This window comes from Nerophis ophidion, linkage group LG19, assembly GCF_033978795.1.
Source record: "Nerophis ophidion isolate RoL-2023_Sa linkage group LG19, RoL_Noph_v1.0, whole genome shotgun sequence".
NCBI lineage: Eukaryota > Metazoa > Chordata > Actinopteri > Syngnathiformes > Syngnathidae > Nerophis > Nerophis ophidion.
In genome coordinates, this window is record NC_084629.1 from 4638576 (window position 1) to 4665077 (window position 26502).

A 26502-nucleotide genomic window follows, 5' to 3' on the forward strand; every position below is an offset into this window, starting at 1 on the left:
CAATGATTTGCAAATCCTTTTCAACCCATATTCAGTTGAATATGCTACAAAGACAACATATTTGATGTTCAAACTGATAAACATTTTTTGTTGTTGCAAATAATCATTAACTTTAGAATTTGATGCCAGCAACACGTGACAAAGAATTTGGTAAAGGTGGCGATAAATACTGATAAAGTTGAGGAATGCTCATCAAACACTTATTTGGAACATCCCACAGGTGTGCAGGCTAATTGGGAACAGGTGGGTGCCATGATTGGGTATAAAAACAGCTTCCCAAAAAATGCTCAGTCTTTCACAAGAAAGGATGGGGCGAGGTACACCCCTTTGTCCACAACTGTGTGAGCAAATAGTTAAACAGTTTAAGAACAACGTTTCTCAAAGTGCAATTGCAAGAAATTTAGGGGTTTCAACATCTACGGTCCATAATATCATCAAAAGGTTTAGAGAATCTGAAGAAATCACTCCACGTAAGCGGCATGGCCGGAAACCAACATTGAATGACCGTGACCTTCGATCCCTCGGATGGCACTGTATCAAAAACCGACATCAATCTCTAAAGGATATCACCACATGGGCTCAGGAACACTTAAGAAAACCACTCTCACTAAATACAGTTGGTCGCTACATCTGTAAGTGCAAGTTAAAGCTCTACTATGCAAAGCGAAAGCCATTTATCAACAACATCCAGAAACGCCGCCGGCTTCTCTGGGCCCGAGATCATCTAAGATGGACTGATGCAAAGTGGAAAAGTGTTCAGTGGTCTGAAGAGTCCACATTTCAAATTATTTTGGAAACATTCAACGTCGTGTCATCTGGTCCAAAAGGGAAGCGAACCATCCAGACTATTATCGACGCAAAGTTCAAAAGCCAGCATCTGTGATGGTATGGGGGTGCATTAGTGCCCAAGGCATGGGTAACTTACACATCTGTGAAGGCACCATTAATGCTGAAAGGTACAACATATGCTGCCATCCAAGCGCCGTCTTTTTCATGGACGCCCCTGCTTATTTCAGCAAGACAATGCCAAGCCACATTCAGCGTGTGTTACAACAGCGTGGCTTCGTTAAAAAAGAGTGCGGGTACTTTTCTGGCCCGCCTGCAGTCCAGACCTGTCTCCCATCAAAAATGTGTGGCGCATTATGAAGCTTAAAATACGACAGCGGAGACCCCGGACTGTTGAACGACTGAAGCTCTACATGAAACAAGAATAGGAAAGAATTCCACTTTCAAAGCCTCAACAATTAGTTTCCTCAGTTCCCAAACGTTTATTGAGTGTTGTTAAAAGAAAAGGTGATGTAACACAGTGGTGAACATGCCCTTTCCCAACTACTTTGGCACGTGTTGCAGCCATGAAATTCTAAGTTAATTATTAGTTGCAAAAAAAAAACAAAGTTTATGAGTTTGAACATCAAATATGTTGTCTTTGTGGTGCATTCAACTGAATATGAGTTGAAAAGGATTTGCAAATCATTGTATTCCGTTTATATTTTTATTTAACACAATTTCCCAACTCATATGGAAACGGGGTTTGTAATTTCATGTTTGATTGCATCACGCAATTTGACCTAAAAAGCAGGTGTTGATAAACAACTTCTCAGCTGTGAGATGTTGCATCATTTTACTGGTGTACTACCTCTTCTGCTAATAAAAATGGAAATAAAAAAATATAGTTTTCACATCTTTTCACATTTTAATGCGACTAGCATTAAAAGATTACAGTTGGTACAAAATGCGGCTGCTAGACTTTTGACAAGAACAAGAAAGTTTGATCACATTACACCTGTACTGTATATACCTTTATATACATATATACATACATATATACCTATACTGTATATACCTTTATATACATATATACATACATATATACCTATACTGTATATACCTTTATATACATATATACATACATATATACCTGTACTGGCTCACCTGCACTGGCTTCCTGTGCACTTAAGATGTGACTTTAAGGTTTTACTACTTACGTATAAAATACTACACGGTCTAGCTCCATCCTATCTTGCCGATTGTATTGTACCATATGTCCCGGCAAGAAATCTGCGTTCAAAGGACTCCGGCTTGTTCGTGATTCCCAAAGCCCAAAAAAAGTCTGCGGGCTATAGAGCGTTTTCCGTTCGGGCTCCAGTACTCTGGAATGCCCTCCCGGTAACAGTTCGAGATGCCACCTCAGTAGAAGCATTTAAGTCTCATCTTAAAACTCATCTGTATACTCTAGCCTTTAAATAGACTCCCTTGTTAGACCAGTTGATCTGCCGTTTCTTTTCTTTTTCTTCTATGTCCCACTCTCCCGTGTGGAAGGGGGTCCGGTCCGATCCGGTGGCCATGTACTGCTCGCCTGTGTATCGGCTGGGGACATCTCTGCGCTGCTGGTCCGCCTACGCTTGTGATGGTTTCCTGCTGGCTCCGCTGTGAACGGGACTCTCGCTGCTGTGTTGGATCCGCTTTGGACTGGACTCTCGCGACTGTGTTGGATCCATTATGGATTGAACTTTCACAGTATCCTGTTAGACCCGCTCGACATCCATTGCTTTCCTCCTCTCCAAGGTTCTCATAGTCATTATTGTCACCGACGTCCCACTGGGTGTGAGTTTTCCTTGCCCTTATGTGGGCCTACCGAGGATGTCGTGGTGGTTTGTGCAGCCCTTTGAGACACTAGTGATTTAGGGCTATATAAGTAAACATTGATTGATTGATTGATCTTTATTTATATGTATTACATATAATACCAATAGGAGTACCGTTGAATGCTGGTATCGTTAAGAAATATTGATATCTGTGTTGGCCCTGCGATGAGGTGGCGACTTGTCCAGGGTGTACCCCGCTTTCCGCCCGATTGTAGCTGAGATAGGCGCCACCGCCCCCCGCGACCCCAAAAGGGAATAAGCGGTAGAAAATGGATGGATGGATGGATATCGGTATAGGTATTGAATAAATCCTAACGATATACATCCGTAGCAATAAGTGATTTGTACCATTTTTTGGTCCAAGATCCATGTTTTTATATACTATTCAACTGTACTCTATGGGTTGTGCTTGTCCTATTGGGCTCTGGCCATTGACTTTGATGAAGAAAATTGAGCATTCATGGCACTATAATCATTTTTACTTGGTCTTGGGGCAGCACTGTGTAATTAGAAAGGGTTGATTTCCTGCACCACAGAAGGGCCTAAAATTGAAGGCTTTGCCCCAACCAGGGTTTTAAGAAAAGTCCCTGAAATAGCTCTGGTGAGTTTCCGTCTTTATGTGTTTCTCTGCGTATAGTATCGGTCAGATGGTGGTGCTGTCACCGTGACATACTGCAGCTTGTCCCCCCCCAGCACTTGGGATGATCGGCTTTTATGTGGCACTCCTTGTTTTCTGAGCCATCCACCCAAATTACAACTCTGTGTTAATCTCTTTTGCATGCGACTTGGCTCAAACTCGCTTTAACTGTTCTGCCTGCTGCGACTGCAACAAGTGAACTCACCACTTGGGAGATTGGACTTGGTTTGTTAACTGTTAAAAACTTGAAATGGATTCTACCCAGGACCACTACTAGAATTAGACTTCAATCGATCAATCAATCAATGTTTACTTATATAGCCCTAAATCACTAGTGTCTCAAAGGGCTGCACAAACCACTACGACATCCTCGGTAGGCCCACATAAGGGCAAGGAAAACTCACACCCAGTGGGACATCGGTGACAATGATGACTATGAGAACCTTGGAGAGGAGGAAAGCAATGGATGTCTAGCGGGTCTAACATGAGATTTTTCTTCTCTGTCCCACTCTCCCCTGTGGAGGGGGTCCGGTCCGATCCGGTGGCCATGTACTGCTTGCCTGTGTATCGGCTGGGGACATCTCTGCGCTGCTGATCCGCCTCGACATCTCTGCGCTGCTGATCCGCCTCCGCTTGGGATGGTTTCCTGCTGGCTCCGCTGTGAACGGGACTCTCGCTGCTGAGTTGGACCCGCTTTGGACTGGACTCTCGCGACTGTGTTGGATCCATTGTGGATTGAACTTTCACAGTATCATGTTAGACCCGCTCGACATCCATTGCTTTCCTCCTCTCCAAGGTTCTCATAGTCATCATTGTCACCGATGTCCCACTGGGTGTGAGTTTTCCTTGCCCTTATGTGGGCCTACCGAGGATGTCGTGGTGGTTTGTGCAGCCCTTTGAGACACTAGTGATTTAGGGCTATATAAGTAAACATTGATTGATTGATTGATACTGTGATACTGATGATACTGATGACTATGAGAACATATGAGAACATGATACTGTGAAAGATCAATCCATAATGGATCCAACACAGTCGCGAGAGTCCAGTCCAAAGCGGATCCAACACAGCAGCGAGAGTCCCGTTCACAGCGGAGCCAGCAGGAAACCATCCCAAGCGGAGGCGGATCAGCAGCGCAGAGATGTCCCCAGCCGATACACAGGCGAGCAGTACATGGCCACCGGATCGGATCGGACTCCCTCCACAAAGGAGAGTGGGACATAGAAGAAAAAGAAAAGAAACGGCAGATCAACTGGTCTAAAAAGGGAGTCTATTTAACGGCTTAGACAAACTTTAATGATCCCCAAGAGAAATTGTTCCACACTGTAGCTCAATTGCAAAACCCAGATCTGTTGACATTCCTGTACAATTGTAGTCAACTTTAATGTTTTGAACTCACTTTTACATGCCAAATGTCTTACTGTGCATCCATAGTGGGGATCTGCATGGTTGTAGTTCAAATACTCAGTGGATTTAATTAATTATAAACAATTATGTATTATTATTAACTACCTGTTCAACTTGTCTATTACATCAATCAATCAATGTTTATTTATTTAGCCCTAAATCACAAGTGTCTCAAAGGGCTGCACAAGCCACAACGACATCCGCAATTCAGCGCCCATATAAGGGCAAGGAAAAACTCACAACCCAGTGGGACGACGATGAGAATGATTAGGAGAAACCTTGGAGAGGACCGCAAATGTGGGTAACTCTAGGGGAGACCAGATGCAATGGACGTCGAGTGGGTCTGACATAATATTGTGAAAGACCAGTCCATAGTCGATCTAACATAATAGTGTGAGAGTCCAGTCCATAGTGGATCTAACGTAATAGTGTGAGAGTCCAGTCCATAGTGGATCTAACATAATAGTGTGAGAGTCCAGTCCATAGTGGATCTAACATAATAGTGAGAGTCCAGTCCATAGTCGATCTAACATTATCGTGAGAGTCCAGTCCATAGTGGATCTAACGTAATAGTGTGAGAGTCCAGTCCATAGTGGATCTAACATAATAGTGTGAGAGTCCAGTCCATAGTGGATCTAACATAATAGTGTGAGAGTCCAGTCCATAGTGGATCTAACGTAATAGTGTAAGAGTCCATAGTGGATCTAACATAATAGTGAGAGTCCAGTCCATAGTGGATCTAACATGATAGTGTGAGAGTCCAGTCCATAGTGGATCTAACATAATAGTGTGAGAGTCCAGTCCATATTGGATCTAACATAATAGTGTAAGAGTCCATAGTGGATCTAACATAATAGTGAGATTCCAGTCCTCAGTGGCTCTAACACAATAGTGTGAGAGTCCATTCCATAGTGGATCTAACGTAATAGTATAAGAGTCCATAGTGGATCTAACATAATAGTGTGAGAGTCCAGTTCATAGTGGCTCTAACATAATAGTGAGATTCCAGTCCATAGTGGATCTAGCATAATAATGTGAGAGTCCAGTCTTTAGTGGATCTAACGTAATAGTGTAAGAGTCCAGTCCATAGTGGATCTAACATAATAGTGTGAGAGTCCAGTCCGTAGTGGATCTAACATAATAGTGTGAGAGTCCAGTCCGTAGTGGATCTAACATAATAGTGTGAGAGTCCAGTCCGTAGTGGCACTAACATAATAGTGAGAGTCCAGTCCATAGTGGATCTAACATAATAGTGTGAGAGTCCAGTCCATAGTGGATCTAACATAATATTGTGAGAGTCCAGTCCATAGTGGATCTAACATAGTAGTGTGAGAGTCCAGTCCGTAGTGGCACTAACATAATAGTGTGAGAGTTCAGTCCATATTGGATCAAGCATAATATTGTGAGAGTCCAGTCCATAGTGGATCTAACATAATAGTGTGAGAGTCCAGTCCATAGTGGATCTAACATAATAGTGAGATTCCAGTCCATAGTGGATCTAGCATAATAGTGTGAGTCCAGTCTTTAGTGGATCTAACGTAATAGTGTAAGAGTCCAGTCCATAGTGGATCTAACGTAATAGTGAGATTCCAGTCCATAGTGGGTCTAACATAATAATGTGAGTCCAGTCCATAGTGGATCTAACATAATAGTGTGAGAGTCCAGTCCATAGTGGATCTAACATAATAGTGTGAGAGTCCAATCCATAGTGGATCTAACATAACAGTGAGATTCCAGTCCATAGTGGATCTAACATAATAGTGTGAGAGTCCAGTCCATAGTGGATCTAACGTAATATTGTGAGAATCCAGTCCATATTGGGTCTAACATAATAGTGCGAGTCCAGTCCATAGTGGATCTAACATATTAGTGTGAGATTCCAGTCCATAGTGGATCTAACATAATATTGTGAGAGTCCAGTCCATAGTGGATCTAACATAATAGTGTGAGAGTCCAGTCCATAGTGGATCTAACATAATAGTGTGAGACTCCAGTCCATAGTGGATCTAACATAATATTGTGAGAGTCCAGTCCATAGTGGATCTAACATAACAGTGAGATTCCAGTCCATAGTGGATCTAACATAATAGTGTGAGACTCCAGTCCATATTGGCTGTAACATAATAGTGTGAGAGTCCAGTCCATAGTGGATCTAACATAATTGTGTGAGAGTCCAGTCCATAGTGGATCTAACGTAATAGTGTAAGAGTCCATAGTGGATCTAACATAATAGTGTGAGAGTCCAGTCCATAGTGGATCTAACATAATAGTGTAAGAGTCCATAGTGGATCTAACGTAATAGTGAGATTCCAATCCACGAAGGAAAATGGGGGCTGAGGAGAAAATAAAAGAAACGGCAGATCAACTGGTCTAAAAAGGGGGTCTATTTAAAGGCTTGAGTCTACAAATGAGTTTTAAGTTTTATATACTGTGATGAGCGATGAGGCGGCGACGTGTCCAGGGTAGACCCGCCTCCGCCCGATTGTAGCTCAGGTAGGCACCAGCGCCCACCGCTATCCCAAAGGGAATAAGCGGTAGAAAATGGATGGCTTGTCCAGAAAATAGTAATTGTGGTACATTGTAATATATTCTATGTTTTTATTGCATGGTTTACTTCAGTGCATTCAAACAAACAACCTCATTCTAATGTGGAACTGACTAATTGACTTGTCCGGAGTACTAATATGAACGCAATGGGGCCTCCGAGGTCAGGGTGATGGCAGGTCCTGGTGTTTGGCTGAAGCACTTTTGGGACATTCACAGTTCTGTCCATGTTTGGGGGGGCATGCAGAGGTGTCGCCACAACCTTTCCGCTTCCTGTGTCTGGCATTCATCTTTGTTTGGGAGCCCTTTCAAACACAGGACAGCTTTGTGTCTCCTCAGATGAAGCGGGGGGGCATGCAGAAAACGGGTCTCTCTGTTTCTGATTAGCCCGGCGGCCCGACAACACATCTTGTCCCAGAGGGGAAGCAGGGCAGTAAAAAACTTGCAAGTGATCTCTATAAACCTACTCCTAAGCATCGAAAAGAACTACAGCTAATTGTCATTTCTGTGGTTCACCACTATGGCGTTCAAAATCTGACTGGGCTTGCTGACATGTTACTGGTTTGGGATTACATGCTGTGGTGAGGTTAATAATTTCTCCATTTTAATTGAGACCTTAACGAGTGTGCATTATAGAATAACTCACTGTGCTCCTAGCAGGACTAGAATGATCTATCCCTGCAAGATTCTATTTTTTTCAGCGAGCGAACCTGTTTTGTACATACTAAGTTTAGAGAAGTAGTCGGGTAAAACTATTAGCCAATCTGGAGCTTCAGTAAATCATTTTTACAGGCTGTGTGAAACCATTTACAGTATGTGAGAAAAATGTGCTTACTCGTCACTCTTTGACTTCAGTTTGCAATGTAAAATACAAATAATCTTGCAACATTGAAGTTTTCACTTTTGATTTAGGGCTTTTATTAGCCTACACCAGTGGTTCTGGAGCTTCAGTAAATCATCTGTACAGGCTGTCTGAAACCATTTACAGCATGTGAGAAAAATGTGCATACTCGTCACTCTTTGACTTCAGTTTGTAATGTAAAATACAAATAATCTTGCAACATTGAAGTTTTCACTTTCGATTTAGGGCTTCTATTAGCATACACCAGTGGTTCTGGAGCTTCAGTAAATCATCTGTACAGGTTGTCTGAAACCATTTACAGTATGTGAGAAAAATGTGCTTACTCGTCACTCTTTGACTTAAGTTTGTAATGTAAAATACAAATAATCTTGCAACATTGACGTTTTCACTTTCGATTTAGGCCTTCTATTAGCCTACACCAGTGGTTCTGGAGCTTCAGTAAATCATCTGTACAGGCTGTCTGAAACCATTTACAGTATGTGAGAAAAATGTGCTTACTCGTCACTCTTTGACTTCAGTTTGTAATTTAAATTACAAATAATCTTGCAACATTGAAGTTTTCACTTTCGATTTAGGGCTTTTATTAGCCTACACCAGTGGTTCTGGAGCTTCAGTAAATCATCTGTACAGGCTGTGTGAAACCATTTACAGTATGTGAGAAAAATGTGCTTACTCGTCACTCTTTGACTTCAGTTTGTAATGTAAAATACAAATAATCTTGCAACATTGAAGTTTTCACTTTTGATTTAGGGCTTTTATTAGCCTACACCAGTGGTTCTGGAGCTTCAGTAAATCATCTGTACAGGCTGTGTGAAACCATTTACAGTATGTGAGAAAAATGTGCTTACTCGTCACTCTTTGACTTCAGTTTGTAATGTAAAATACAAATAATCTTGCAACATTGAAGTTTTCACTTTTGATTTAGGGCTTTTATTAGCCTACACCAGTGGTTCTGGAGCTTCAGTAAATCATCTGTACAGGCTGTGTGAAACCATTTACAGTATGTGAGAAAAATGTGCTTACTCGTCACTCTTTGACTTCAGTTTGTAATGTAAAATAAAAATAATCTTGCAACATTAAAGTTTTCACTTTCGATTTAGGCCTTCTATTAGCCTACACCAGTGGTTCTGGAGCTTCAGTAAATCATCTGTACAGGCTGTGTGAAACCATTTACAGTATGTGAGAAAAATGTGCATACTCGTCACTCTTTGACTTCAGTTTGTAATGTAAAATACAAATAATTTTGCAACATTGAAGTTTTCACTTTCGATTTAGGGCTTCTATTAGCCTACACCAGTGGTTCTGGAGCTTCAGTAAATCATCTGTACAGGTTGTCTGAAACCATTTACAGTATGTGAGAAAAATGTGCATACTCGTCACTCTTTGAATTCAGTTTGTAATGTAAAATACAAATAATCTTGCAACATTGAAGTTTTCACTTTCGATTTAGGGCTTTTATTAGCCTACACCAGTGGTTCTGGAGCTTCAGTAAATCATCTGTACAGGCTGTCTGAAACCATTTACAGTATGTGAGAAAAATGTGCTTACTCGTCACTCTTTGACTTCAGTTTGTAATGTAAAATACAAATAATCTTGCAACATTGAAGTTTTCACTTTCGATTTAGGGCTTCTATTAGCCTACACCAGTGGTTCTCAACCTTTTTTCAGTGATGTACCCACTGTGAAAAATGTTTTTAATTCAAGTACCCCCTAATCAGAGCAAAGCATTTTTGGTTGAAAAATCAATCAATCAATCAATCAATGTTTATTTATATAGCCGTAAATCAAAAAGGTCTCAAAGGGCTGTACAAACCATTACGACTACGACATCCTCGGAAGAACCCACATAAGGGCAAGGAAAACTCACACCCAGTGGGACGCCAGTGACAATGCTGACTATGAGAAACCTTGGAGAGGACCTCAAATGTGGGCAACCCCTCCCCCCTCTAGGGGACCGAAAGCAATGGATGTCGAGCGGGTCTGAAAAAGAGATAAAGAAGTAAAATACATCCATTTTCTACCGCTTATTCCCTTATGGGGTCGCGGGGGGCGCTGGCGCCTATCTCAGCTACAATCGGGCGGAAGGCGGGGTACACCCTGGACAAGTCGCCACCTCATCGCAGGGCCAACACAGATAGACAGACCACATTCACACACTAGGGCCAATTTAGTGTTGCCAATCAACCTATCCCCAGGTGCATGTCTTTGGAAGTGGGAGGAAGCCGGAGTACCCGGAGGGAACCCACGCATTCACGGGGAGAACATGCAAACTCCACACAGAAAGATCCCGAGCCTGGATTTGAACCCAGGACTGCAGGAACTTCGTATTGTGAGGCAGACGCACTAACCCCTCTGCCACCGTGAAGCCCTATGGGGAACATATTCACCATTAATTAGTTGCTTATTAACATGCAAATGAGTAACATTGGCTCTAAATGAGTCATTATCAAGTACTTATTAATGCCTTATTCTGCATGGCCTTATTATACAACCAGTAAGCCATTAACTATGAGTCTTCCCTCAAAAACCTCTGAATTATGGCTTATTAGTACTAAGTAAGGAAGTTGTTGTATATGATTCTACTTTGTTTAAAGACATTCACAACACTCTCAGTCGATGAAAGTCAGCAATTGTATTACAGTATTTACATTATGTCAACTCAAACTGCGTAACCATCCATCCATCCATCTTCTTCCGCTTTTCCGAGGTCGGGTCGCGGGGACAGTAGCCTAAGCAGGGAAGCCAGGACTTCCCTCTCCCGATCCCGAGGCGTTCCCTGGCTAGCCGGTAGAGATAGTCTTCCCAACGTGTCCTGGGGTCTTCCCTGTTGCCTTCTACCAGTCGAACGTGCCCGAACACCTGAGGTGTTTCGGGTGGCATCCTGACCAGATGCCCGAACCACCTCATCTGGCTCCTGTCCATGTGGAGGAGCAGCGGCTTTACTTTGAGCTCCTACCGGATAACAGAGCTTCTCACCCTATCTCTAAGGGAGAGCCCCAACACCCGGCGGAGGAAGCTCATTTCGGCCGCTTGTACCCGTGATCTTGTCCTTTCGGTCATGACCCAAAGCTCATGACCATAGGTGACGATGGGAACGTAGATCGACTGGTAAATTGAGCGCTTTGCCTTCCGGCTCAGCTCCTACTTCACAACAACGGATCGAAACGGCCATTGCATTGGTAGCGATTCAGATGTTTTTAGACACATTTACTAGGATAATTCTGGGAAATCCCTTATCTTTCTATTTTGTTGCTAGTCTTTTAGTGAGTTAAATAGTACCTGATAGTCGGAGGGGTGTGTCCACGGGTGTTGTCTCTGAGAGTTCATACCAAAATGGATACATGGATGATACAGCAGAGGATTGGGAGAATGTCATGTGGTCAGATGAAACCAAAGTAGAATTTTTTGGTATAAACTCAGGGGCTTCACGGTGGCAGAGGGGTTAGTGCGTCTGCCTCACAATAAGAAGTTCCTGCAGTCCTGGGTTCAAATCCAGGCTCGGGATCTTTCTGTGTGGAGTTTGCATGTTCTCCCCGTGAATGCGTGGGTTCCCTCCGGCTTCCTCCCACTTCCAAAGACATGCACCTGGGGATAGGTTGATTGGCAACACTAAATTGGCCCTAGTGTGTGAATGTTGTCTGTCTATCTGTGTCGGCCCTGCGATGAGGTGGCGACTTGTCCAGGGTGTACCCCGCCTTCCGCCCGATTGTAGCTGAGATAGGCACCAGCGACCCCAAAAGGGAATAAGCGGTAGAAAATGGATGGATGGTATAAACTCAACTCGTCGTGTTTGGAGGAAGAAGAATACTGAGTTGCATCCCAAGAACACCATACCTACTGTGAAGCATGGGGGTGGAAACATCATGCTTCGGGGCTGTTTTTCTGCTAAGGGGACAGGACGATCGATCCGTGTTAAGGAAAGAATGAATGGGGCCATGTATCGTGAGATTTTGAGCCAAAACCCTTCCTTCCATCTGTGAGAGCTTTGAATGGTTGACTAAATACTTATTTTCTACCATTATTTACAAATAAATTCTTTAAAATTCCTACAATGTGAATTCCGGGATTTTTTTTCACATTCTGTCTCTCACAGTTGAAGTGTACTTATGATGAAAATTACAGACCTCTGTCATCATTTTAAGTGGGAGAACTTGCACAATCGGTGGCTGACTACATACTTTTTTGCCCCACTGAGTATAGAAATACTTGGATTTCAGTTTCTTTTATCTACACATATACACACACAACAGTCCTCTACTCTTTGTTGTATTTGAAAGTGCAATGCTTTGCAGCCAGACAGCCGTTAACGGAGCATAGGTATGGGCAGCATCTGTGACATTTTTACATTTACAGGAAAGGAGTGAGTTAAGGGTTGAATATTCCATTCTCCTTCTATTCTCTGTCACTATCTTTTTCTGGACATTACTACTTGCTGTAGTAATTTTGTCTCTCACAGTTGAAGTGTACCTATGATGAAAATTACAGACCTCTGTCATCATTTTAAGTGGTAGAACTTGCACAATCGGTGGCTGACTAAATACTTTTTTGCCCCACTGTATATAGATATATTGTGTATCGTGACATGGCCTAAAAATATTGAGATATTAATAAAAGGCCATATTGCCCAGCCCTAATGCAAATCCATCTCCTGGTCACACCCGTAATTGACAAATATTTCAAGAACTAGGTAATGGCCTCTAAAATTAGAGGCTTGTGCCTAGATTCCTCACGTTGGCGCCCATGCGGATGTGGAAGCTATTTGTAAAATCTATAATAAGACTGTGGTTTTTCCCTAACAGGAGGTGTCCACGGCCACGGTGCCCAAAGAAGATTCCCACCTGAAGGAAACCTTCAGCCCCCAGGCTTTGGCGGCGGCCACCCGAATGTTCCAGATGATGTTTTCCGACTAAGCCTCGCTAAAGGAGCCTCCATGTCTCTGCCCTCTTCACCTCTTCTTCCCCGCCAGTCCTTCATGTTGCCCTTACGACCAAGCAAAAGATCTCCAGGTACGACTTTGTCTTTGTCGTACTGTACTTATTGTCGGACTACTGTAATGTACACATGTACCCTTATAAATACAAATGTGCGACAAGGAGAAGTAATATTAGTTCTTATGACTTCCACAAAAAGATTGTCGTTAGTCTCTGAAAAGGACATCATTATTTTTTTTGTAGATTTGGGGCCGTGCTACCGACTTAGGGGTTCCAGGTTCGATCCCCGCTTTCGCCATCCTAGTCACCTGCTCCCAGTGCCACCCACACTGTTTTAAAAAGGCCTACTGAAATGAGATTTTCTTATTTAAACGGGTTCATTCTATGTGTCATACTTGATCATTTCGCGATATTGCCATATTTTTGCTGAAAGGATTAAGTAGAGAACATCCACGATAAAGTTCGCAACTTTTGGTCGCTAATAAAAAAGCCTTGCCTGTACCGGACGTAGCAGACGATATGCGCGTGACGTCACTGGTTGTAGGGCTCCTCACATTGTTTAGAATCATAGCCACCAGCTGCAAGAGCTATACGGACCGATAAAGCAAACATTTCCCCATTAATTTGAGCGAGTATGAAAGATTTGTGGATGAGGAAAGTTAGAGTGAAGCACACAAAAAAAGAAAAGAAAAGGCGACGGCTCCATGAGGCTGTGAGACCATTTCAGATGTAATTAGACACATTTACTAGGATAATTCTGGAAGATCCCTCATCTGCTTATTGTTTTAATAGTGTTTTAGTGAGATTGTAAAGTCGTACATGAAAGTCGGATGGCTGCGGTGAACGCCAGTGTCTCTCAGAGAAGCCGAGGAGCCAAGATCACAGCTGCCTTTTTGAGCTGCAGGAGGAGGTCCCATAATCCACTGAAGTCTCCGGTAAGAGCCAACTTAATATCACAATTTTCCAATTCAAAAACTTGCCGGTTGACGTAGAAAACATGTTCGCTTGACCGCTCTGTGTTAAAGGCCTACTGAAATGAGATTTTCTTATTTAAACGGGTCCATTCTATGTGTCATACTTGATCATTTCACGATATTGCCATATTTTTGCTGAAAGGATTAAGTAGAGAACATCGACGATAAAGTTCGCAACTTTTGGTCGCTAATAAAAAAGCCTTGCCTGTATCGGACGTAGCAGACGTTGTGCGTGTGACGTCACGGGTTGTAGGGCTCCTCACATTGTTTATAATCATAGCCTCCAGCAGCAAGAGCTATACGGACCGATAAAGCAAACATTTCCCCATTAATTTGAGCGAGGATGAAAGATTCGTGGATGAGGAAAGTTAGAGTGAAGCACACAAAAAAAGAAAAGAAAACGCGACGGCTCCATGAGGCTGTGAGACCATTTCAGATGTAATTAGACACATTTACTAGGATAATTCTGGAAGATCCCTCATCTGCTTTTTGTGTTAATAGTGTTTTAGTGAGATTGTAAAGTCGTACATGAAAGTCGGATGGCTGCGGTGAACGCCAGTGTCTCTGAGAGAAGCCGAGGAGCCAAGATCACAGCTGCCTTTTTGAGCTGCAGGAGGAGGTCCCATAATCCACTGAAGTCTCCGGTAAGAGCCGACTTAATATAACACTTTTTCCCATCCAAAAAATTTGCCGGTTGACGTAGAAAACATGTTCGCTTGAGCGCTCTGTGTTAAAGGCCTACTGAAATGAGATTTTCTTATTTAAACGGGTTCATTCTATGTGTCATACTTGATCATTTCGCGATATTGCCATATTTTTGCTGAAAGGATTAAGTAGAGAACATCGACGATAAAGTTCGCAACTTTTGGTCGCTAATAAAAAAGCTTTGCCTGTACCGGACGTAGCAGACGTTGTGCGTGTGACGTCACGGGTTGTAGGGCTCCTCACATCCTCACATTGTTTATAATCATAGCCACCAGCTGCAAGAGCTATACGGACCGATAAAGCAAACATTTCCCCATTAATTTGAGCGAGGATGAAAGATTCGTGGATGAGGAAAGTTAGAGTGAAGCACACAAAAAAGAAAAGAAAAGGCGACGGCTCCATGAGGCAGTGAGACCATTTCAGGTGTAATTAGACACATTTACTAGGATAATTCTGGAAGATCCCTCATCTGCTTATTGTTTTAATAGTGTTTTAGTGAGATTGTAAAGTCATACCTGAAAGTCGGATGGCTGCGGTGAACGCCAGTGTCTCTGAGAGAAGCCAATGGAGGAGCCAAGATCACAGCTGCCTTTTTGAGCTGCAGGAGGAGGTCCCATAATCCACTGAAGTCTCCGGTAAGAGCCGACTTAATATAACACTTTTTCCTATCCAAAAAATTTGCCGGTTGACGTAGAAAACATGTTCGCTTGAGCGCTCTGTGTTAAAGGCCTACTGAAATGAGATTTTCTTATTTAAACGGGTTCATTCTATGTGTCATACTTGATCATTTCGCGATATTGCCATATTTTTGATGAAAGGATTTAGTAGAGAACATCGACGATAAAGTTCGCAACTTTTGGTCGCTAATAAAAAAGCTTTGCCTGTATCGGACGTAGCAGACGTTGTGCGCGTGACGTCACGGGTTGTAGGGCTCCTCACATCCTCACATTGTTTATAATCATAGCCACCAGCTGCAAGAGCTATACGGACCGATAAAGCAAACATTTCCCCATTAATTTGAGCGAGGATGAAAGATTCGTGGATGAGGAAAGTTAGAGTGAAGCACACAAAAAAGAAAAGAAAAGGCGACGGCTCCATGAGGCAGTGAGACCATTTCAGGTGTAATTAGACACATTTACTAGGATAATTCTGGAAGATCCCTCATCTGCTTATTGTTTTAATAGTGTTTTAGTGAGATTGTAAAGTCATACCTGAAAGTCGGATGGCTGCGGTGAACGCCAGTGTCTCTGAGAGAAGCCAATGGAGGAGCCAAGATCACAGCTGCCTTTTTGAGCTGCAGGAGGAGGTCCCATAATCCACTGAAGTCTCCGGTAAGAGCCGACTTAATATAACACTTTTTCCTATCCAAAAAATTTGCCGGTTGACGTAGAAAACATGTTCGCTTGAGCGCTCTGTGTTAAAGGCCTACTGAAATGAGATTTTCTTATTTAAACGGGTTCATTCTATGTGTCATACTTGATCATTTCGCGATATTGCCATATTTTTGATGAAAGGATTTAGTAGAGAACATCGACGATAAAGTTCGCAACTTTTGGTCGCTAATAAAAAAGCTTTGCCTGTATCGGACGTAGCAGACGTTGTGCGCGTGACGTCACGGGTTGTAGGGCTCCTCACATCCTCACATTGTTTATAATCATAGCCACCAGCTGCAAGAGCTATACGGACCGATAAAGCAAACATTTCCCCATTAATTTGAGCGAGGATGAAAGATTCGTGGATGAGGAAAGTTAGAGTGAAGCACAAAAAAAAAGAAAAGAAAAGGCGACGGCTCCATGAGGCTGTGAGACCATTTCAGATGTAATTAGACACATTTACTAGGATAATTCTGGAAGATCCCTCATCTGCTTTTTGTGTTAATAGTGTTTTAGTGAGATTGTAAAGTCGTACATGAAAGTCGGATGGCTGCAGTGAACGCCAGTGTCTCTGAGAGAAGCCGAGGAGCCAAGATCACAGCTGCCTTTTTGATATGCAGGAGGAGGTCCCATAATCCACTGAAGTCTCCGGTAAGAGCCAACTTAATATCACAATTTTCCAATCCAAAAACTTGCCGGTTGACGTAGAAAACATGTTTGCTTGACCGCTCTGTGTTAAAGGTCTACTGAAATGAGATTTTCTTATTTAAACGGGTTCATTCTATGTGTCATACTTGATCATTTCGCGATATTGCCATATTTTTGCTGAAAGGATTAAGTAGAGAACATCGACGATAAAGTTCGCAACTTTTGGTCGCTAATAAAAAAGCTTTGCCTGTATCGGACGTAGCAGACGTTGTGCGTGTGACGTCACGGGTTGTAGGGCTCCTCACATCCTCACATTGTTCATAATCATAGCCACCAGCTGCAAGAGCTATACGGACCGATAAAGCAAACATTTCCCCATTAATTTGAGCGAGGATGAAAGATTCGTGGATGAGGAAAGTTAGAGTGAAGCACACAAAAAAAGAAAAGAAAAGGCGACGGCTCCATGAGGCTGTGAGACCATTTCAGATGTAATTAGACACATTTACTAGGATAATTCTGGAAGATCCCTCATCTGCTTTTTGTGTTAATAGTGTTTTAGTGAGATTGTAAAGTCGTACATGAAAGTCGGATGGCTGCGGTGAACGCCAGTGTCTCTGAGAGAAGCCGAGGAGCCAAGATCACAGCTGCCTTTTTGAGCTGCAGGAGGAGGTCCCATAATCCACTGAAGTCTCCGGTAAGAGCCAACTTAATATCACAATTTTCCAATTCAAAACTTGCCGGTTGACGTAGAGAAACATGTTCGCTTGACCGCTCTGTGTTAAAGGCCTACTGAAATGAGATTTTCTTATTTAAACGGGTCCATTCTATGTGTCATACTTGATCATTTCGCGATATTGCCATATTTTTGCTGAAAGGATTAAGTAGAGAACATCGACGATAAAGTTCGCAACTTTTGGTCGCTAATAAAAAAGCTTTGCCTGTACCGGACGTAGCAGACGTTGTGCGTGTGACGTCACGGGTTGTAGGGCTCCTCACATCCTCACATTGTTTATAATCATAGCCACCAGCTGCAAGAGCTATACGGACCGATAAAGCAAACATTTCCCCATTAATTTGAGCGAGGATGAAAGATTCGTGGATGAGGAAAGTTAGAGTGAAGCACACAAAAAAGAAAAGAAAAGGCGACGGCTCCATGAGGCAGTGAGACCATTTCAGGTGTAATTAGACACATTTACTAGGATAATTCTGGAAGATCCCTCATCTGCTTATTGTTTTAATAGTGTTTTAGTGAGATTGTAAAGTCATACCTGAAAGTCGGATGGCTGCGGTGAACGCCAGTGTCTCTGAGAGAAGCCAATGGAGGAGCCAAGATCACAGCTGCCTTTTTGAGCTGCAGGAGGAGGTCCCATAATCCACTGAAGTCTCCGGTAAGAGCCGACTTAATATAACACTTTTTCCTATCCAAAAAATTTGCCGGTTGACGTAGAAAACATGTTCGCTTGAGCGCTCTGTGTTAAAGGCCTACTGAAATGAGATTTTCTTATTTAAACGGGTTCATTCTATGTGTCATACTTGATCATTTCGCGATATTGCCATATTTTTGATGAAAGGATTTAGTAGAGAACATCGACGATAAAGTTCGCAACTTTTGGTCGCTAATAAAAAAGCTTTGCCTGTATCGGACGTAGCAGACGTTGTGCGCGTGACGTCACGGGTTGTAGGGCTCCTCACATCCTCACATTGTTTATAATCATAGCCACCAGCTGCAAGAGCTATACGGACCGATAAAGCAAACATTTCCCCATTAATTTGAGCGAGGATGAAAGATTCGTGGATGAGGAAAGTTAGAGTGAAGCACACAAAAAAAGAAAAGAAAAGGCGACGGCTCCATGAGGCTGTGAGACCATTTCAGATGTAATTAGACACATTTACTAGGATAATTCTGGAAGATCCCTCATCTGCTTTTTGTGTTAATAGTGTTTTAGTGAGATTGTAAAGTCGTACATGAAAGTCGGATGGCTGCAGTGAACGCCAGTGTCTCTGAGAGAAGCCGAGGAGCCAAGATCACAGCTGCCTTTTTGATATGCAGGAGGAGGTCCCATAATCCACTGAAGTCTCCGGTAAGAGCCAACTTAATATCACAATTTTCCAATCCAAAAACTTGCCGGTTGACGTAGAAAACATGTTTGCTTGACCGCTCTGTGTTAAAGGTCTACTGAAATGAGATTTTCTTATTTAAACGGGTTCATTCTATGTGTCATACTTGATCATTTCGCGATATTGCCATATTTTTGCTGAAAGGATTAAGTAGAGAACATCGACGATAAAGTTCGCAACTTTTGGTCGCTAATAAAAAAGCTTTGCCTGTATCGGACGTAGCAGACGTTGTGCGTGTGACGTCACGGGTTGTAGGGCTCCTCACATCCTCACATTGTTCATAATCATAGCCACCAGCTGCAAGAGCTATACGGACCGATAAAGCAAACATTTCCCCATTAATTTGAGCGAGGATGAAAGATTCGTGGATGAGGAAAGTTAGAGTGAAGCACACAAAAAAAGAAAAGAAAAGGCGACGGCTCCATGAGGCTGTGAGACCATTTCAGATGTAATTAGACACATTTACTAGGATAATTCTGGAAGATCCCTCATCTGCTTTTTGTGTTAATAGTGTTTTAGTGAGATTGTAAAGTCGTACATGAAAGTCGGATGGCTGCGGTGAACGCCAGTGTCTCTGAGAGAAGCCGAGGAGCCAAGATCACAGCTGCCTTTTTGAGCTGCAGGAGGAGGTCCCATAATCCACTGAAGTCTCCGGTAAGAGCCAACTTAATATCACAATTTTCCAATTCAAAACTTGCCGGTTGACGTAGAGAAACATGTTCGCTTGACCGCTCTGTGTTAAAGGCCTACTGAAATGAGATTTTCTTATTTAAACGGGTCCATTCTATGTGTCATACTTGATCATTTCGCGATATTGCCATATTTTTGCTGAAAGGATTTAGTAGAGAACATTGACGATAAAGTTTGCAACTTTTGGTCGCTAATAAAAAAGCCTTGCCTGTACCGGACGTAGCAGACGTTGTGCGTGTGACGTCACGGGTTGTAGGGCTCCTCACATCCTCACATTGTTTATAATCATAGCCACCAGCAGCAAGAGCTATACGGACCGATAAAACAAAAATTTCCCCATTAATTTGAGCGAGGATGAAAGATTCGTGGATGAGGAAAGTTAGAGTGAAGCACACAAAAAAAGAAAAGAAAAGGCGACGGCTCCATGAGGCGGTGAGACCATTTCAGATGTAATTAGACACATTTACTAGGATAATTCTGGAAGATCCCTCATCTGCTTATTGTTTTAATAGTGTTTTAGTGAGATTGTAAAGTCATACATGAAAGTCGGATGGCTGCGTTGAACGCCAGTGTCTCTGAGAGAAGCCGAGGAGCCAAGATCACAGCTGCCTTTTTGAGCTGCAGGAGGAGGTCCCATAATCCACTGAAGTCTCCGGTAAGAGCCGACTTAATATAACACTTTTTCCTATCCAAAAAATTTGCCGGTTGACGTAGAAAACATGTTCGCTTGAGCGCTCTGTGTTAAAGGCCTACTGAAATGAGATTTTCTTATTTAAACGGGTCCATTCTATGTGTCATACTTGATCATTTCGCGATATTGCCATATTTTTGATGAAAGGATTTAGTAGAGAACATCGACGATAAAGTTCGCAACTTTTGGTCGCTAATAAAAAAGCTTTGCCTGTATCGGACGTAGCAGACGTTGTGCGCGTGACGTCACGGGTTGTAGGGCTCCTCACATCCTCACATTGTTTATAATCATAGCCACCAGCAGCAAGAGCTATACGGACCGATAAAACAAAAATTTCCCCATTAATTTGAGCGAGGATGAAAGATTCGTGGATGAGGAAAGTTAGAGTGAAGCACAAAAAAAAAGAAAAGAAAAGGCGACGGCTCCATGAGGCAGTGAGACCATTTCAGATGTAATTAGACACATTTACTAGGATAATTCTGGAAGATCCCTCATCTGCTTTTTGTGTTAATAGTGTTTTAGTGAGATTGTAAAGTCGTACATGAAAGTCGGATGGCTGCGGTGAACGCCAGTGTCTCTGAGAGAAGCCGAGGAGCCAAGATCACAGCTGCCTTTTTGAGCTGCAGGAGGAGGTCCCATAATCCACTGAAGTCTCCGGTAAGAGCCAACTTAATATCACCATTTTCCCATCCAAAAACTTGCCGGTTGACGTAGAGAAACATGTTCGCTTGACCGCTCTGTGTTAAAGGCCTACTGAAATGAGATTTTCTTATTCAAACGGGTTCATTCTATGTGTCATACTTGATCATTACGCGATATTGCCATATTTTTGCTGAAAGGATTAAGTAGAGAACATCGACGATAAAGTTCGCAACTTTTGGTCGCTAATAAAAAAGCTTTGCCTGTATCGGACGTAGCAGACGTTGTGCGTGTGACGTCACGGGTTGTAGGGCTCCTCACATCCTCACATTGTTTATAATCATAGCCACCAGCTGCAAGAGCTATACGGACCGATAAAGCAAACATTTCCCCATTAATTTGAGCGAGTATGAAAGATTTGTGGATGAGGAAAGTTAGAGTGAAGCACACAAAAAAAGAAAAGAAAAGGCGACGGCTCCACGAGGCTGTGAGACCATTTCAGATGTAATTAGACACATTTACTAGGATAATTCTGGAAGATCCCTCATCTGCTTATTGTTTTAATAGTGTTTTAGTGAGATTGTAAAGTCATACCTGAAAGTCGGATGGCTGCGGTGAACGCCAGTGTCTCTGAGAGAAGCCAATGGAGGAGCCAAGATCACAGCTGCCTTTTTGAGCTGCAGGAGGAGGTCCCATAATCCACTGAAGTCTCCGGTAAGAGCCAACTTAATATCACAATTTTCCAATCCAAAAACTTGCTGGTTGACGTTGGATCCACTATGGACTGGACTCTCACTGTTATGTTGGATCCACTATGGACTGGACGTTCACAATATCATGTTAGACCCGCTCAACATCTATTGTTTGGTGTGGGTCCACAGTTTGGCGCATATTTGTAACAGTGTTAAAGTTTTTTGTACTTGGGATGGTCTCCTGCTGACTCCACTATGAACGGGACGCTCACTACTATATTGGATCCACTATGGACTGGACTCTCACTGTTATGTTGGATCCACTATGGACGGGACGTTCACAATATCATGTTAGACCCGCTCAACATCTATTGTTCGGTGTGGGTTCACAGTTTGGCGCAGATTTGTAACAGTGTTAAAGTTGTTTGTACGTGGGATGGTCTCCTGCTGACTCCACTATGAACGGGACGCTCGCTACTATATTGGATCCACTATGGACTGGACTCTCACTGTTATGTTGGATCCACTATGGACTGGACGTTCACAATATCATGTTAGACCCGCTCAACATCTATTGTTTGGTGTGGGTTCACAGTTTGGCGCATATTTGTAACAGTGTTAAAGTTTTTTGTACTTGGGATGGTCTCCTGCTGACTCCACTATGAACGGGACGCTCACTACTATATTGGATCCACTATGGACTGGACTCTCACTGTTATGTTGGATCCACTATGGACTGGACGTTCACAATATCGGGTCTGGTGTGGGTTCACAGTTTGGCGCATATTTGTAACAGTGTTAAAGTTGTTTGTACTTGGAATGGTCTCCTGCTGACTCCACTATGAACGGGACGCTCACTACTATATTGGATCCACTATGGACTGGACTCTCACTGTTATGTTGGATCCACTATGGACTGGATGTTCACAATATCATGTTAGACCCGCTCAACAACTATTGTTTGGTGTGGGTTCACAGTTTGGCGCAGATTTGTAACAGTGTTAAAGTTGTTTGTACTTGGGATGGTCTCCTGCTGACTCCACTATGAACGGGACGCTCACTACTATATTGGATCCACTATGGACTGGACTCTCACTGTTATGTTGGATCCACTATGGACGGGACGTTCACAATATCATGTTAGACCCGCTCAACATCTATTGTTTGGTGTGGGTTCACAGTTTGGCGCATATTTGTAACAGTGTTAAAGTTTTTTGTACTTGGGATGGTCTCCTGCTGACTCCACTATGAACGGGACGCTCACTACTATATTGGATCCACTATGGACTGGACTCTCACTGTTATGTTGGATCCACTATGGACGGGACGTTCACAATATCATGTTAGACCCGCTCAACATCTATTGTTCGGTGTGGGTTCACAGTTTGGCGCAGATTTGTAACAGTGTTAAAGTTGTTTGTACGTGGGATGGTCTCCTGCTGACTCCACTATGAACGGGACGCTCGCTACTATATTGGATCCACTATGGACTGGACTCTCACTGTTATGTTGGATCCACTATGGACGGGACGTTCACAATATCATGTTAGACCCGCTCAACATCTATTGTTCGGTGTGGGTTCACAGTTTGGCGCAGATTTGTAACAGTGTTAAAGTTGTTTGTACGTGGGATGGTCTCCTGCTGACTCCACTATGAACGGGACGCTCGCTACTATATTGGATCCACTATGGACTGGACTCTCACTGTTATGTTGGATCCACTATGGACGGGACGTTCACAATATCATGTTAAACCCGCTCAACATCCATTGCTTTCGGTCTCCCCTGTTGGGGAGGTTGCCCACATATGCGGTCCTCTCCAAGGTTTCTCATAGTCACTGTCACCGACGTCCCACTAGGATGAGTTTTTCCTTGCCCTTATGTGGGCTCTGTACCACGGATGTCATTGTGGTTTGGGTAGCCCTTTGAGACACTTGTGATTTAGTGCTATCTAAATAAGCATTGATTGATTGATGATATACGGCTACCCTCAGTGTGACCTGTATGGCTGTTGACCAAGTATGCATTGCATTCACTCAAGCCATGGATATTATGTGATTGGGCCGGCACGCAAAGGCAGTGCCTTTAAGGTTTATTGGCGCCCTGTACTTCTCCCTACGTCCGTGTACCACTCCGTACAGCGGCGTTTTAAAATAGTTATACATTTTACTTTTTGAAGCTGATACCGATAATTTCCAACATTACATTTTAAAGCCTTTATTGGCCGATAATTTCGGCTGTCTTTATATTATCTGACATCTCTAGTCTCTACATCCACACCGTGTGTTTACACTTCCTTGGCTGGCAATAGACGTGTGTTTACGCTGAAAGTAATTGTCGCCCCCCCCCCCCTCCATGCATTCACCGTGCTAACAGCCTTCTTGTCTGCAGCTGTTTAGGTCTTCAAAACAGAATTGGGCGGGGGTAACTTTTTGTAGCCGGACTTGTTTCAACCCGAGGGCTTTCTGTTTCGGAGAACTTGACAAAAAGAGTGGAAATCCTTTAAGTTGTTAGTGTGGACCTGCTCACATGTGGCACTCATCTGTGGGGTATTTGGAAGCTTTGTTTATTTCTTCTTAAAGCTTTGATCAACAAGTGTTGAGTTAACGGGCTCATACTGTATGTAGATGGCTTTATCTTGTCTAAAGGCTCTCATGTAGGAATTTGCTCGGGTGTTCAAGTTAAGATTTTAATGCATACGTGTTGCCTTTGCAGAATTGCTTGAAGTTTATGTAGTATGTAGGGGTGTAACAAAAATTCCGGTTCGGTACGTACCTCGGTTTAGAGGTCAAGGTTCGGTTCATTTTTGGTACAATAAGAAAACAACAAAATATAAATTTTTTGGTTATTTATTTACCAAATTTGTAAACAATGGCTTTATTCTTTTAACATTGGGAACACTGTAATAATTCCGCCCATGTTAATCTACATTAAACTGCCTCAAATTGTTGCTTTGATTAAATAAAATGACAAAACCTTTCTTTTACGTATAAAAAGTGCAACATTAAACAGTTTCAAGTCAACTCATCATGCTTAATTTATTACAGCGTTTTGGAAGCCTGTAGTTGACTTTTATTATGTAAATGTTATATTTTGGTCAACATGTGATAGCAGGGACCCTGCCATTCAAAACTAGGCTGCTACATTACTAATGATTAATGTAACTATAGCTGAAAAAATAGTACAATAGCAATAGGAGAGACTATTCATCTCTGGACACCATGGACTTCATGTTAGTTGATGTGAAATAACAGACCGACAGGGCTTTGCTGCCCCTAACACACTCGCACACACACACTCACAGCAAAATGAGCTAACGTTACGCTAAAAGCTAATTAGCCTTCACCTCAAGCCAGAACTGTGAGTGAGCTGAGCTGCAGTTTAAGTTTCTAGAAGGTCAACGGGCTCATAGTGATGTTTGTAATAGTTGTGACTGGGAAGTGTTTCTTATAATTTGGGGAGAGTACGATGTCCGCTGCTAAACACATATCTGCTCGACGCTGAAGCATTGACAACATACGGTCTGAATATGCACTGCTGATTGGCTTTGTATGTAACCAATCAGATGGCTGTGTGGGCGGGACAATGCTAGGTGCTTAGTGCTCACTGCTCGGACAGAGGCAAAAAGCAGAGCAGCTTGTTAAGACTTTGGCTTACGAACTCGTTCGCTACACCTCTGAACCGGACCGAAACCCCCCGTACCGAAACGGTTCAATACAAATACACCCCTAGTAGTATGGGATGTACAAGGAATCAGCACCTCCAAGTCCGGGTCGATGGTTCTCGCCGGGAAAAGGGTCGAGCGCCATCTCCGGGTTGGGGAGGAGATCTTGCCCCAAGTGGAGGAGTTCAAGTACCTCGGAGTCTTGTTCACGAGTGAGGGTAGAGTGGATGGTGAGATCGGTGCGATGTCTTCAGTAATGCGGACGCCGTTTCGATCCGTTGTTGTGAAGTAGGAGCTGAGCCGGAAGGCAAAGCGCTCAATTTACCGGTCGATCTATGTTCCCATCCTCACCTATGGTCATGAGCTTTGGGTTATGACCGACAGGACAAGATCACGGGTACAAGCGGCCCAAATGAGTTTCTTGGCTCTCCCTTAGGGTGAGAAGCTCTGTCATCTGGGGGGAGCTCAAAGTAAAGCCGCTGCTCCTTCACGTGGAGAGGAGCCAGATGAGGTGGTTCGGGCATCTAGTCAGGATGCCACCCGAACGCCTCCCTAGGGAGGTGTTTAGGGCCCGTCCGACCGGTAGGAGGCCACGGGGAAGACCCAGGACACGTTGGGTAGACTATGTCTCCCGGCTGGCCTGGGAATGCCTAGGGATCCCCTGGAAGGAGCTGGACGAAGTGGCTGGGGAGAGGGAAGTCTGGGCTTCTCTGCTTAGGCTGCTGCCCCCGCGACCCGACCTCGGATAAGCGGAAGTGGATGGATGGATATACAATTATTATTTAAATTATTTTTTAATTGGGACTCCCCACGTGCCGTATTTTGGACGCTGTCATCCTGGATACAACCCGCAGGCCGTATTTTGGGGACCCCTGAGCTTAATGAAGTACAAAGAACATACAACAGTGAACATAGATGACAGATCTGTGTAAAGAAATGATCTCACAGAATCCCTTACCAAGCAAACAATCCAAACAGGAAACAGTCATGTGATGTAACAAGATAAAAGCACAGAACAGGATATAATGGCAGAAACAACCAAAAATTCCAAACTATCATGTTGGAAGTGACTGCACTGTGTTTAAAAAGTAAAACACCGTGCTGTTGTAAATAATTGTAGCCTTGTTCAGAGGGATTGCAGAGAGACATACAAGAGACACCGCAAAGACACACACAATCTATATTGTACAATTACAATAGAATACAATAGAATAGAAAGTACTATATTGATACCTGGGGGAGTTTCAGCACCACAGTTCGCTCACAAAAGACAATAAACAT

General features: G+C 43.1%; 1 protein-coding gene across 3 annotated transcripts in view; it reads left to right on the forward strand.

The window, feature by feature from the left end:
• Positions 1-26502, forward strand: part of LOC133537891 (protein TANC1-like) — a 389287-nt gene that overhangs the window by 112403 nt on the left and 250382 nt on the right. For all 3 annotated transcript variants that reach the window (XM_061879022.1, XM_061879023.1, XM_061879025.1), the window contains exon 3: positions 12896-13102. In XM_061879022.1, coding sequence (XP_061735006.1) covers positions 12896-13102 — 207 coding nt within the window. The remainder of the gene's footprint in view (positions 1-12895; positions 13103-26502) is intronic.